This window comes from Mustelus asterias, chromosome 14 (assembly GCF_964213995.1).
Source record: "Mustelus asterias chromosome 14, sMusAst1.hap1.1, whole genome shotgun sequence".
Classification (NCBI taxonomy): domain Eukaryota; kingdom Metazoa; phylum Chordata; class Chondrichthyes; order Carcharhiniformes; family Triakidae; genus Mustelus; species Mustelus asterias.
The window spans coordinates 90,928,393-90,943,577 of NC_135814.1; the positions used below are offsets into that span (position 1 = coordinate 90,928,393).

The window sequence follows — 15,185 nt, forward strand, 5'->3', positions numbered from 1 at the left end:
TCGTGAACCTCACTACAGGTCCCCCGCTGGTGTTTCCCAGCCAGCTGCGCTAGAATCTTGGCCCTTATATTGTTAGGAGGAAGATTGAGTAAATTTTAATAGATCCTCAGTTAACTGGTCCTGGGAATGAACATTAAGAGTAGGAGATGGTGCAATGAAGTCTCAACTGATCGACTGATGTTATGCTTTCCTAAACGTAGAAATTGTGGACAGACATGACCTTTCCAACACCACCCATCCCACTCAGGATTCCCACTATGGATCAATGGGACATGAGCAATAGGTAGATACAGAGCCATAGTATTAAGGAACATGTGGTAAGGTCCACTTAATACACAGGAAAAATATATATGCCACCAACACTCTTATCTAATTTCATTTTGGAGTGTGTGAGCCAATTGTTTAGATTTGCAGTGCCTTTAACTTTTTTGTGCAGCCGCACATTGCTGGTAACTTAAAGGGGCCAACTTAAGTCCAGAACACGTGTGAAGTTTTGGGTTGCTGCACAGTTGCGTCACTTAGAGGGAACATTCCACGGTATAGAACAGTCACTGTGATCTCTCTTTGAACTATGAAACATGTTGGTCAAAGTGTTTAGTTTTGCCTCCTTTTGCTGCAGCTCCTCAGCTCAAATTACTGTGTTTAGTAGTTTTGGCACAAGGTAAGTTTGAAAGTATATCTTCATCACCACCCTCATAGCTTCTAACTTTGCCCCTCTATAAAGATTTTTAAGAGATCAGTGTAATTAATCAAATGGTTGTTAATGAGGTCAATGTGTGACTGAGTTCTAAAATAAAAGGATGTATGTGTTGGTCATTTTAGGGGCGAGGATTTATCCGTAGACTGGGAGAAAGGTGAGGGAAATGGGGCCAGCTACTTCATATTTGGAGCATCGTGTTCTGAGGTGGAGATTGATTGCCTGACAGGAGACCACAAGGTAAGGAGAAATAGGAAAGGAACCTGAGACTAAGTAGGATGTGGGATCCTAACAATCTGTAAGGAGAAGTTAACAAAGTGGGTTTGTTTTCTTTGAGGAACAAGAATTTTCAATGACATTTCAGTCTTGAAGATTATGAAGGCACTATATATAGGGTGAGTTTCCTCCTCTCCTATTGGTGTGACTCTCACTGTGGAACAGTCCCTTCATCTCCTTACTCTCACAGGGATATTAAGATCACAAGAAATAGCAGCAGGAGTAGACCATTCAGTCCAGCAAGCCTGCTGCATCATTCCGTAAGATCATGGCTGATCTGATTGTGGTCTTATCTCCATTTTCTTACCATCCCCCATAACCTTTGTCTCCCCATGTGGATCAAAAATCTGTCTGACTCAGCCTTGAAATTATTCAATTCTCGGTGGAAGAGAATTCCAAAGACTAACGACCCTCAGAAGAAATTCCTCCTCATCTCCATGTTAAATAGGAGAACCTTTATTTTTAAACTGTACCTCTAGTTCTAGATACCTCCATTAAGGAAACGTCTTTTAAGCATCCACCTTGTCAAGCCCTCTCAAAATTTTATGTACTAATAAGATCACCTCTCGCAATTCCAATGAATATAGCCCAACCTGCTCAAATTTCCTCATAAGACAAACCCTTCAACCCAAGAAGTAGTCTAGTGCAGGATTTTCCAAATTTTTCCAGCTGCAGAACACCTAGTGACTTCCCAAGAGCATTAGGGTACCACAAACATTCTTATTATGTCAATTGCACATTTTAGCCACCCTACATGAATCCCTTCCCACGGCCCCCTCACATCAGCCTCCACCATGGTACCCCTCACATGAATCTCCTCCCAAATCCTCTCTCACATGAATCCTATGCAAAAGACCCCCTCCCATTGCCCCATTCACATTAGTCCCTTGCCAAAGCGCCTCCCCCCATGAATCCCCTGCAAAAGTCCCCCTCCCATGGCCCTCCCTCACATGAATCCCCTGCCTAAGACCCCCATGAATCCCCTCCCAAAGAACCCCTCCCATGGCCCCCACCCCACATAGCATTTAGTTTATTTTGCTTGGATTTATGTTTTTTAAAATGCGTTCCCAGGATGTGGTTGACACTGCCAGTGTAACAATTGGGCAGAAAAGTGGCTGAGTGAGCAGAGTAGTAGCCTATGCGGCGAAGGAGCAGCAGCTGTGGCGGAGATGTTGGCATCGGCTGCGACTCTGCTCACTCAGCCGTTTTTCAAAAACAATAAATCACATTGGCCAATCAGAGCTTGATCTCTCTGAGCATTGGCTTCTGATAGGCCCATTAGTCTGCCTATCAGTAACCAATGCACAGAGAGGGCTGGCTCTGATTGGACAATTTGATTTTTTTCATTTTTGTGGCTCTTATTCTTTCTTGAATCTTTGCTTCTTCAGCTGACTTACTACATTTGCATTTTAGTTTGCACAGTATTTTTTGAGGTTTTTAAAATAAAATTACTGCCTTTTTGTCATGTGCTGCCAGAGCTTTTGTGGAACACCTGGAGGCCTCTCACAAGAACCCCAGGGTTCCACAGACCCCAGTTTGGGAACCACTGGCCTAGTTAACCTTCTCTAAACTGTTTCCAATATAAGTATATCCTTCCTTTAATAAGGAGACCAAAACTGTACACAGTACTCCAGGTGAGTTCTCACTAATGCCCTATCGTTATACTCCATCCCCTTGCAATAAATGCCAACATTCCATTTGCTTTCCTAATTACTTGCTGTACTTGGATGTTAATTTTTTATGATTTATGTACAATGACACCGGATCTTGTTGTACTGCTGAATTCTGCAGTCTCTTTCTTTGAAAATAATATTCTACTTTTCTATTCTTCCTGCGAAAGTGGACAACCACACATTTTCCCACATTATGCTCCATCTACCATATTTTTGCACACTCATTTAACTTGTTTCCTACCTATCTTTATCATTTGTGTTCACCTCCTCTCCAAAAGAGGTGAACAAAACCTTGCATTAAGTTGATCTTTCTCTACAGCTATGACTGTAACTCTACATTCTGCACTCTCTCCTTTCCTTCTCTATGAACGGTATGTTTTGTTTGTATAGCGCGCAAGAAACAATACTTTTCACTGTATGTTAATACGTGTGACAATAATAAATCAAATCAAATACAAGACTCTCACTAGGGAACACAGAAACATAGAAACTAGAAGCAGGAGTAGGCCATTTGGCCCTTTGAGCTTGCTCCGCCATACATCTTGACCATTGAATTCAATATCCTGATCCCCTCTTCCTCCTATATCCCTTGATCCCTTTAGCCCCAAGAGCTATATCTAATTTCTTCTTGAAATCAGACAATGTTTTGGCCTCAACTACATTCAGTGGCAGTGAATTCCACACATTCACCACCCTCTGGGTGAAGAAATTTCTCCTCACCTCAGTTCTAAAAGGTTACCCCTTATCCTCAAATTATGACCTCTAGTTCTGGACTCCCCCACCATTGGGAACATTCTTTCTGAATCTACCCTGTCTAACCCTGTTAGAATTTTATAAGTTTCCATGAGATTCCCTCTCACTCTTCTAAACTCCAATGAATATAATCCTAACCAACTTAATCTCTCCTCATATGACAGACCTGTCATCCTAGGAATCAGCCTGGTAAACCTTCGCTGTACTCCCTCGATAGCAGGGACACCCTTTCTCAGATAAGGACATCAAAACTGCACACAGTACTCCAGGTGTGGCCTCATCAATGCCCTATACAATTGTAGTAAAAACACCCCTATCCCTATACTGAAATCCTCTCACTATGAAGGCCAACATACCATTTGCCTTCTTTACTGCCTGCTGTACCTGCGTGCTTACTTTGAATGACTGATGCATGAGGACTCCAAGATCTCGCTGAGTATCCACCTCCCTCAATTTACACCCATTCAAGTAATAATCTGTCTTCCTATTATTGCTACCAAAGTGGATAACCTCACCCTTATCAACATTATCCTGCATTTGCCATGCAGATGCCCACACACTCAGCCTGTCCAAATCACACTGAAACATCTGTGCATTCTCCTCACAGCTCACCCTCCCACCCAACTTTGTATCATCTGCAAATTTGGAGATAATACATTCAGCTTCCTCTTCAAATCATTAATCATAGAACCCTTACAGTGCAGAAGGAGGCCATTCAGCCCATCGAGTCTGCACCGACCACAATCCCACCCAGGCCCTACCCCCACATATTAACCCGCTAATCCACGCATCTATGGACTCTAAGGGGCAATTTATTTTTTTTAACCTGGCCAATCAACCTAACCCGCACATCTTTGGACTGTGGGAGGAAACGGGAGCACCCGGAGGAAACCCACACAGACACGAGGAGAATGTGCAAACTCCACACAGACAGTGACCCGAGCCGGGAATCGAACCCGGGACCCTGGAGCTGTGAAGCAGCAGTGCTAACCACTGTGCTACCGTGTGAACAGTTGGGATCCTAGCACAATCCCTGCGGAACTCCACTAATCACTGACTGCCAATCAGAAAAAGACCCATTTATGTCAGCTCTTTGCTTCCTATCTGCTAACCATCTTTCTATCCATCTCAAGACATTACCTGCAATCCCATGTGCTTTAACTTTACATAGCAGTCTGTTATATGAGACCTTGTCGAAAGTCTTCTGAAAGTCTAAATAAACCACATCCACTCTATTAGTTACACCCTCAAAAAATTCCAATAGATTCGTCAAGCATGATTTCCCTTTTGTAAATCCATGCTAACTTTGTCTGATTATATCACTGCCTTCCAAATGCCAAGTTATGAAATTCTTGATAATAGAGTGTAGCAACTTCCCCAGTACTGACATTAGGCTCATTGGTCTTTCGTTCCCTGTTTTCTCTCTACCTCCCTTTTTGAATAGTGGGCTTCCAGAGTCCAAAGAATTTTGGAAAATAACCACTAATGGATCTACTATTTCCACGGCCACTTCCTTAAGTACTCTGGGATGAAGATTATCAGGACCTGGGGATTTATCCACCTTCGATTTCATCAATTTCCCCAAAACCATTTCTCTGCTAATGCTGATTTCCTTTAGCTCCTCACTAAAACATATTTCTCTCAGCACTTCTGGCACATTATTCATGTTTTCCTATGTGAAGACTGAAGCAAAGTACAAATTTAATTCCTCAGCCATTTCTTTATTCCCTGTTATGAATTCTCCCGTTTCTGAATGTAAGGGGCTACATTAGTTTTTGTCAATCTTTTTCTCTTTACGTATCTGTAGAAACTTTTACAGTGAGGGTTTATGTTCCCTGCTAGCTTACTTTCATACTCCATTTTTCCCTTCTTAATCAATCCCTTGGTCCTCCTTTGCTGAATTTTAAACTGCTTCCAATCCTCAGACCTATTGCTTCTTCCTTGAATCTGATACTATCTCTAATTTCCCTTGTAAGCCATGATTTGGCCACAATTCCCTTCCCACTCTTGTGCCAAACAGGAACAAACAACTTCTGGGGTTCACCTATTCTTTAGTGCCTGCTATTGCCTGTCCACTGTCTTTCCTTTCAGTAATGTTTCCCAGTCCGTCATGGCCAATTCATGTCTCATACCATCAGATTATCTTCTCTTCTAAAGAAGCCAATTCTAATCTGGGCAACAGTCCCCATTTCTCCTAACTGTGCTCCTCTCACTGACGTATGGGCTCCTTTCTCCCACCACTTCTTCTGATAGTGTTGACTTTCTTTGATGCAAATCCTTGTCTCTCTTAAGAGTACTCGCTCCCTGGAGTATTGGCACCCTCTTCTCCTGAATGTGCTGGCTCTCACTGGGGACCAGTTCCACATAATGCATGACCTTTTCTGCCTCTCTTACAAGAACTGAGGTAATAAAGTGTAAATATCACTTTTCTTTCTTCTCAAAAAATGGAAATAATGCACACAAACTGTTCAGAATCCCCAGGTTCAATCCTCATGCTGTGTTGATCTTGGCCAGGGTTGCTGATCACTCATTGACTCCTGCAGAGTATTTGGATGCCAAATAAGAGGTTTGGGTTCAGCTGTGATGTACACTCACAGTCAAATATCTTGTTTCCACAAACTATCTACACACTCACATACAAATGAAGAATGGTCAAGACTGTAATCTATAGAGTTCCCAAACATTAATCCATATTCAGGGGAGATGGGAAGAAACAGTAAAAATAAATGTTGCTGAGAGAAGAAGCATGCTGTTGAAGCTTTTTATCTTGCACTCACCAGGACAATTCGCAAGAATATCAATTGTGAAGGGAACAATAACTTATACTGCATGAGAAGAGAGTGCTGATTGGTTGGCAAATGGGCAGGTAGAGGCTGCAGGTTAATTGTATTTTTCAAGCTTGAGATTTACATACTTCTTGGGGTAAGGGAATCAAGAGATATGGAGTAAAGGCAGGAAAATGGAAGTAAATTGAAAATCAACCATGTTTGAATTGAATAATGGTGGAAGCCTTTCGAGCTGAATTGCCTCCTCCTATTTCTAATATCCCTAAGATATAAGGTGTTCCTGGCACCATAGCACAATTCAGGTTTGAACTCTCTTCATATTTCAACACAGAGCTGACTAACCAGCATCGGATGTACTTTATTCTAAATTCTAGGACCGGAGATTTGGACTGAAGTCTCCAGAGCCTCTGCTTGGTGAAGTACGCTAACAATTTACTTTCTTGCTTGGCAGAATATCAGGACGGACATTATTATTGATGCAGGAAGCAGTATAAACCCAGCCGTGGACATTGGACAGGTAGGACATGAAAACTGAAGGGGAGGAAGATAGAGAGAATGCATTTCCACATGTTTTGATAGAATACCAGGGTTTCTGTGCTGCAGACCTCCAAGTGTATTAGCTACTGAGTTTCGCAGCCTGTGGAGAGCAGGTGCTGTAACCTCTCCAAACAGCAAGGTTTGAGACCAAGTCATTTCTGCATTTTCTGGATTATAGAATGATGTTAGAAATCCTAACCTCAAATGTGTGAACCTGAAAACACAGTAGATTTAAAAAATTAATTAATCCATGATTCCCGTGGTGGGTGGGATGGGAAGATTCCACCCTGAATGTTTGTAGCTGATGTTGAGATTCTTGAGAGTAGTCGAAACATCCAGGCAAGTGAAGAGTATTCCATCACACTCCTGACTTATGACTTGTAGATGATGAACCGGCTTTGGGAAGACGGGAAGTGAGTTAATCGTCACAGAATTCCTAGCCTCTGACCTGCTCTTGTAGCCATAGAATTTATATGGCAGGTCCAGTTCAGTTTCTGGCCAATGGTAGCCCCTTGGATGTTGATATTGGAAGATTCAGCAATGGTAATACCATTGAATGTCAAGGAGTGATGGTTAGATTTTCTCTTGTAAATATTTGATATTGTTGTGGGAAAATTACTACCGGAGTCAGACAGGAGGTTCAATAATACAGCTCTATTTCAGACACGAAGCTTCAGGGAGAAAGCACTGGTACTCCGCAGTACTTGGCAGCTACCTTCTCAATAATACAATAGTAGTCGATCATTTTTATACTCCTCAAACAATGGATAGTCCGGACATTAGCCATTTAACACATCGTTATAGTTGAGTAGGCAGATCATGGTGATCGGTAGTTCACACATTGTTACAGTCAGACAGGTACAGACATGGGCATTTAATATCGCATTGTTTCATAGAATGGATACATTTCCTCTATCAATGACTATCAATACTGGTTTCGGTCTTTACATATAGTGGTTGGTTTTGCTGCATTTATGTATTTCTGTTCCCATCTATGGCTGATTTTATTATCAGACCTTATTGTCTTGGGTCTGTCCTTATCTTTAAAGTGCCTCAAGCTCTTACTGGCTTCCTGCAGTATCTGATTCCTGCATGTTTAACTTTAAATAACTGTCTGTGCTGCATGTTTGAACTTTAAGTAGCTGTCTGTGCTAAAAGTCAGTGCCTGTTTAATGTCTCTTTCTCAGGTAACCATTTTGTGTGCCAGGCAACCATTTTGTGTGTCAGGTACCCATCTCTGTGATTTTCCCCACTACAATATAAATATTTACCCGAAACATAAAAGATTAGAAAGCAGTAATAAAATATATTTTATTTTTCTAATTCATTCCAAAGTACTGTATTACTGAGTCCATGAATTGCTTGGTTCTGCTCAAAAAATTCCGGACACCTGCTGTTTCCAAACTATGGATTTCCAGACTGGAGCTGTTGCATTGAGAGAAAATTGTAATTTAATGGCCTCCCAACCTGCCATTTAATTACAATCATGGAGACAGCTCTAAGCTTAGACCCTATACCGTATACAGCTACTAGTACTTAATAAATATTCTACACTTCCTGCTGCCTCGGAAAAGCAGCCAGCATAATCAAGGACCCCACACACCCTGGACATACTTCCTTCCATCTTCTTCCGTCGGGAAAAAGATACAAATGTCTGAGATCATGTAAACTGACTCAAGAACAACTTCTTTCCTGCTGCCACCAGACTTTTGAATGAACCTACCATATATTAAACTGATCTTTCTCTACACGCTAGCTATGACTACAGTCTGCTCTCTCTCCTTTCTTTCTCCCCTATATACTCTATGAACAGTATGTTTTGTCTGTATAGCATGCGAGAAACAATACTTTTCACTGTATCCGAATACATGCTGTGGAGTCGGCAGTGGCTTTTGCTACCAAATAAACCTGTTGGACTTTAACCTGGTGTTGTTAGACTTCTTACTCCTAATACATGTGACAGCAATAAGTCAAATCAAATAAACATTTATTGTTAAACTATCAAGACTCAGAATCACTTCATAAAACTGACCAAACTATACACATCTTACAACATGGTGGCAGCTAATGGAACAACCCAGAATCTCACAAAGACCAGAGAAGAAAATGAAATCCTGGAAGACTGAAAAAACAGAAGCATTCTGATCTGAGTAAAGCATAAGCGAAGGTGCACAAAGAGATGACCAGTGAAAAGCTCCAAAGCAGGATTGGAAGCAGAAGAAATAAACCTTCTCGCTGTAGCAGAAGGCTCAGTTGAATCTCGTGAAAGTCCAGCTTCAATATTGGGAGAGTGTAGAGTCAGAAGGCCTAGCAGGGGTGAGCGAAAAACATAAGTTCTTGATCCGAATTATTTAAAGTCAGCAACAGTCAGAATTGTTGATTAAAATGCAGTGTGAACAGCTGAGTCCTTAGTCAGCACCTGAACATATGGTGGCCAAGCTTGCTCAAATCTGAAAACAAATAAATAAAACCAATTTAGCAATTAAAAATCCAGCAATATCCTGGAATCAACAGTTTCATGACCCGAGAATAATTGGATTAGAGAAAGACTTAAAGAAGCCGATCCAGGGAATCGCTACTGAACACTTTAAAACACAGAGATCACAAATGCCATTACTGTGGGAGTTCGCCAAGACCGGGATACAAAGGAAAGGTCATTTAGAAGAAGCGTAAGGTGGCATCATCTTGGATTTCTGAACAGCCCTTAAAGCTGTACATAGAGTAAAATTTGATAACCATGGATCAAAAATCTACTCCATCAGACCAGATGGGCTCATCCAAGGCCCAGATCAGTCACAGAACTGGGAACTTTGGAGAAAGAAATTCCTTTGATATATGATTGTTTCAGGTCTAGATAAAAAAAAGAAAGCTCAATAGGTTAACATACTGCTATATTCAGTTCAATAGCTGACGATATAATAGCAAGATAAGGAAACAATGAATCTTCACCAAAATTTGACAAAGTTTTAGGATCATTTGATACATATTTTAATTTAGGAAGTAACAAGATCCTCAAAAGGGCAAAGTTATAACAAACATGTCCAACAGCTAGGAGAACCTGTTGACTCCTTTATTAATGAGCTAATCAGCAACAGAATTGATACACTCTCAGACATGCTTCAAGCGATGGAATATTGAAACCTTGAGAAGGTTATTCAAAGCGTCAAGCAAACCAAAATCCATTTACAGTACAGATTAAGCTCAAGGGAGAAAGCAAGTCATGATACAAGGCAACAATCACTCTCCAGCTAGTGAAACAGCAGAGAAACAGGGATACACCAGGTTAAGGGAAGCAAGATTCCAGCCAATCAGTAGAGGATGGGTGAAGATGTTAGTGCTGTGGAACCAAGCAACCCACAGGCAAGATCAACGTTTGGCAATCTCAGTATAATGTTTTAATTGCAACTGCATTGAGCACTTTGAAAAGCTATGCAAAGCAAAAACATCTCGATGCACAGAGGATCTCAAAATGATTCATAAGATTGAGACATCACAACATGAGGAAACAGAATCGTGCATATTTGGGGAGGTCAAAATTTCTGGATTTGTGTTCTGGAATGCAGACATTTCGGTTAACCATCATCTCACAAACTTGAAATTGGACATAGGATCTAGTGTTATGTGTTATCAAACCACCCAATGTTCAACAATGGACGACAGTTTGACCAAAATTACAGTGTTTTCAAAAATTGACACGAACAGCAGATTTTGGTAACTTCTACTACACCAAAAGTCCAGATTGCTGATCACATTCATCACCCCATTTGGCAGATTCTACTTTAATCATGTGCCATTTAGAATCACCTCGGCAATGGAAATACTTTGATGCAAGTTGTCAGCCATTTTATGGGTGTCATCTGCCATCCTATGACATTTTGGTCCACAGCATAACAGTGGAAGAACACAATAAAAAGCTTACAGCAGTACTAGAACACTTGCAGGAAGAAGAGCTCACACTAAATGGGAAATATAAGTCGCGCAAAACCTCTGTTTGGTTCCTAGGACATGTCATCAGCAACAAAATTATCCTGGAAGACACACAGAAAATAAAAGCTATCAACGAGTTCCCAACTCCTTGATTCTGGACCTCCAGAGATTCTTAAGTATGCTTAACCAGTTGGCAACATTTTGCCCAATCTGGCACTGGTCATATAACTTCTAAGACACCTTCTCAAAGACAATCACAAGATCTGGAAGAACTATAAGCCCTCCAGACCACCTGTAAACTTAGAGACTCATGTGGCGGAGGGATAGTTGAAATTATGTAAATATGTGAATCTGTGGAATTCCCTGCCCAGTGAAGCAGTTGAAGCTACCTCATTGAATGTTTTTTAAGGCAAGGCTAGATAAATTTTTGAACAGTAAAGGAATTAAGGGTTATGGGAGCGGGCGGATGAGTGGACCCGAGTCAACGAAAAGATCAGCCATAATCTTATTGAATGGTGGAGCAGGCTCGAGGGGCAGATGGCCTACTCCTGCTCCTCGTTCTTATATTCTTATGTTGGCTAAACTGGATTACATTGTAAATATGTTGGATACAGACTTGGGGAGGTGGTATAGTTTTGTAAAAGGGTCTGGCATAGAAAAGGTTAACATGGGACTGAGTACAGTATGGCCCACACAGTAATGCAAAGGAACACATGGCCTGAGCTTGGAGGGTCAGTGTTGTACTAGAAGTGCTGTGTGGAAGCAAGCATGACGTCAGCTCCTAGCTTAGACCCTATACTGTGTATATGTATACAATTACCAGGAGTTAATAAACACTTATTGTTAAACTACCAAAGCCTCAGAACCTTTTCATGAGATTTACCAAACTACACACATTTTACAACAAATATGACTGCTTCAGGACAGATTACCTGGTCATTATCTCATTGATAGTAATGGGACCTTTCTGTGGAATGTAAGAAATGCAGCAGTTAACTTGCACAATAACTTCACTTAAGTACTTAATTGATTGTGGAGTATTTTGAGGTATCCCAATGTTGCGAAAAGTGGACAAGAATGCCTGTTTAGAAAGATCATTTAGAGCATGATGCGTAAACTGGGTTATAAATTGATTTGAGTATGCATATTCAAATTGATAATCACTTCTTTCTACTCCATTACAGATTGAAGGTGCTTTTTCTCAGGGTCTTGGTCTTTTCACCATGGAAGAGCTTAAATATTCTCCCAAAGGGGTGCTTTATACTCGGGGACCAAGCCAGTACAAGATCCCTGCTGTTTGTGATATTCCAGAACAGCTGAATGTGTCTTTGCTATCTGGATCAAAAAATCCAAAAGCCATCTACTCCTCCAAAGTAAGTTCTAGACAGCCAAGCTGGGATGATTGGGCTGGTAGTCTGTCAAATCAGGTAACATGTGCATATCTATCTTTACTGAGATATTTATACCTCAGTGAATAAAGCCAATGTGGAACTAAACTATGAGGAGTAACAGTTCCCATATTTAAGTTCCAGTCTATGTTACTGGCTTGTCTCTTCTGGGACACTGGTAGGAGAGGTACAATTGGACTTAGCACAGAGAAAAACATCATCTAAGATGATGGCCAAAGTTTTTTGGCCAAGTTTTTTGGCCATTCATGCCTGTTGCCACTGCAAGCGAGCATGAAGAGTCTGGCACTCAGCCAAACCTCCGTTCACTGCCGCGGGAGCAGAGAATCCCACCGGCATGAATGGCCAGAAAATTCTGGCCATGATCGTTGTCCAGAGAATCCTGTTATAAAGAGAAAGTGAGAGAGAAATGAGAGAACATGAATAAAGAGAGCACAAAAGAGAAAGGAAAGAGCAATAGAGAGAGTGCAAAAAAAAGGGGGTAGAGGGAATGTGTGTGTGTGCACATGTGAGTATGTATATGTATGTGTCTGGCCAGCAAATAAACAAAGCAATAGTCCCATGGTCAAACAGCGCACTGACACCAAGCTCATGAATAACAGATGCCTGTTTGGGTGAGTATTGAAGTAATAGTGGCACAGTGGTTAGCGCTTCTGCTTCACAGCGCCAGGGACTCGGGTTCAATTCCAGCCTTGGGTGACTGTGGTTTGCACGTTCTCCCCATATCTGTGTGGGTCTTCTGGTTTCCTCACAATCCAAAGATGTGCAAATTAAGTGGGTTGGCCATGGTAAATTGTCCCTTAGTATCCAAAGATGTATAGGTCAGGTGGATTAGCCATGTTAAATACGCGTGGTCTGGGTCTGGCTAAGATGCTCTTTTAGAGAGTTGATACCGATGCGATGGACCGAATGGCCTCCTTCTGCACTGTAGGGATTCTATGGTTCTACTCTACCACATCAGAAGAAAGAAGTAGTCATCCTGGTTTGTAGCTCTACTTTTATTTCTGTCCCAATTCTAGGGGGTTGGTGAGTCAGCTGTGCTTGCTGGCTGTTCTGTGCTTTACGCCATTAAGGATGCAATTACAGCAGCAAGAAGAGAGACCGGTTTAACAGGGAATTTCACTTTGAACAGTCCTTCTACTCCTGAACAGATTCGCATGGCATGCGTTGATCAGTTCACTAAAATGGTGAGGCAAGCACTTCTTGTTTAATTGCAAATTTTTAAGAATTGCAACATATTTGGTACTTGCTTTATTTTCCAACATGGTTGCCCTTTCTTCTTACAGGTCCCAGTCAGTGCGCCTGAATCCACTCCATGGGCCATCAATGTGTGAAAGACATTGATGATCTCAACCCAGCTATACAGGTGTTGTGCAAAGCAGTGTATTGTAAATTTGCACACACTTGGTGATTTGCTTTAACTGAACACATATGAAGCAAAAGAAACCAGGCATTATTCAATCAGCTTTTAGGCGAATATTACTGAATTAAAGTGAATTAATGTTTAATATCTCATCATAGTCAATTATGTCTTAGCTTATGTCTGGATCTACTTGCTGTATTAATTTAAATAACTGAGTACATTGTATTCAGTGCCCACCTATTGGAAGATTGAATCCTAATTTGCATTTTCATAGACTATGTAATATTTTGTTATTTTTTTGAGGTTGAAGGGGTTCAAAGAAAAAGACAAGAACAATGGACAAAGCAGGAAGCTGGACAAAACACAAGTAGTCATGAATTACTAAAGTATGAAAGAGTTGAAGCATAATGCATATGTGCCCTGATTGTCACTGGATATTATAATCACATGTGCATGCCTAGAATGTAATGAAGTAATGTAGTAATTTTCATGTAAACAGACACAATTGAATTGCTTTAAGAGAATAAGAATGTGTAACTTAGTGATTGGTAAATGCAAATAAACTATCATCTGTATTACAGTATAAGAATGATGTACAGTAGTTAATCAGAGACCTTTTACACCATCTTGTATGGGTATAACTCCCCTGCATATGCTCAAATAAATTGGTGAACAAAGCAGCCTAAGTCTTGTCTGGTCTCTGCGGAATCGGAGGGTTTTGGATCACCCCAGTTTCAGTGGTGTAGTTGACAGCATCCATCCAGCCCTCCATAAATTATCTGGTGAGTATTGTTTCACTTGAAAGAATGTTCGCTTGTGGTTGCTTCAGGCTAGAATGGAGGTCCGATAGAGCGAGTCTGAATTTTAGACCTGAGATTTAAGTGGACAGAGGCGAGTGTAGCTCGGGAGGCGTGTGTGTCCTTGGGGGGGGGGGGAAGAATATTGAGACCACAACCCATCAGAAATCCAATATGGGACACATTTATGTTGCCCTCTGGTACCACCGAGAGGCAAATGTTGTTAAAAGGATTACCTACCCCAAAATAAATAGTGGAAATGTAGATAGATAGATGGGTTCGGAGAAGTCCATGCCTTGACTCCAGAAGACTGCTATGCCCTGGTTTGAGTGAAGGTAGACATAGGATAAAGTTGAAAAAATGGTCAGGAGGGCACATACCTGACCGAGATACAAGGCAGAAATCCAAGACCAGATGACTGGAAGCTACAATTATTAAATAATGCATTAGTGGAAGCATTGGGAAAGCTGAGACCAAACTGGGGAATTGTAATAACATGACGGTACCTCCTCCAGATGGGATAGTTAGGATAGGGAAGGCCAAACCTCTGTTGCATGATGTGACCATGGTGTCTCTGGAAGTGACATAGGACATAACTGGCCTGGTGACAATACAAAAGTACAATGTACAAACCGACCAGGTTCGATTAGATGGGCTACATACCGGATACGGTACGGCACGGTAGCACAGTGGTTAGCACTGCTGCTTCACAGCTCCAAGGTCCCGGGTTCGATTCCCGGCTCGGGTCACTGTCTGTGTGGAGTTTGCACATTCTCCTCGTGTCTGCGTGGGTTTCCTCCGGGTGCTCCGGTTTCCTCCCACAGGCCAAAGATGTGCGGGTTAGGTTGATTGGCCAGGTTAAAAATTGCCCCTTAGAGTCCTGGGATGCGTAGGTGAGAGGGATTAGCGGGTAAATATGTGGGGGTAGGGCCTGGGTGGGATTGTGGTTGGTGCAGACTCGATGGGCCGA

At 41.6% G+C, this 15,185-nt stretch overlaps 1 protein-coding gene across 5 annotated transcripts in view; it reads left to right on the plus strand.

Moving 5' to 3' along the window:
- Positions 1 to 14,097, plus strand: part of LOC144504089 (aldehyde oxidase 1-like) — a 190,488-nt gene extending 176,391 nt beyond the window's left edge. For 4 of the 5 annotated variants that reach the window (XM_078229257.1, XM_078229258.1, XM_078229260.1 and 1 more), the window contains 5 exons: positions 823 to 937; positions 6,637 to 6,702; positions 11,834 to 12,022; positions 13,075 to 13,242; positions 13,342 to 14,097. In XM_078229257.1, the coding sequence (XP_078085383.1) occupies positions 823 to 937; positions 6,637 to 6,702; positions 11,834 to 12,022; positions 13,075 to 13,242; positions 13,342 to 13,389 (586 nt within the window). In that variant the 3' untranslated portion in view covers positions 13,390 to 14,097. The remainder of the gene's footprint in view (positions 1 to 822; positions 938 to 6,636; positions 6,703 to 11,833; positions 12,023 to 13,074; positions 13,243 to 13,341) is intronic. The other variant, XM_078229259.1, reaches the window with a different exon arrangement.
- The last annotated feature ends 1,088 nt before the right edge of the window (positions 14,098 to 15,185 follow it).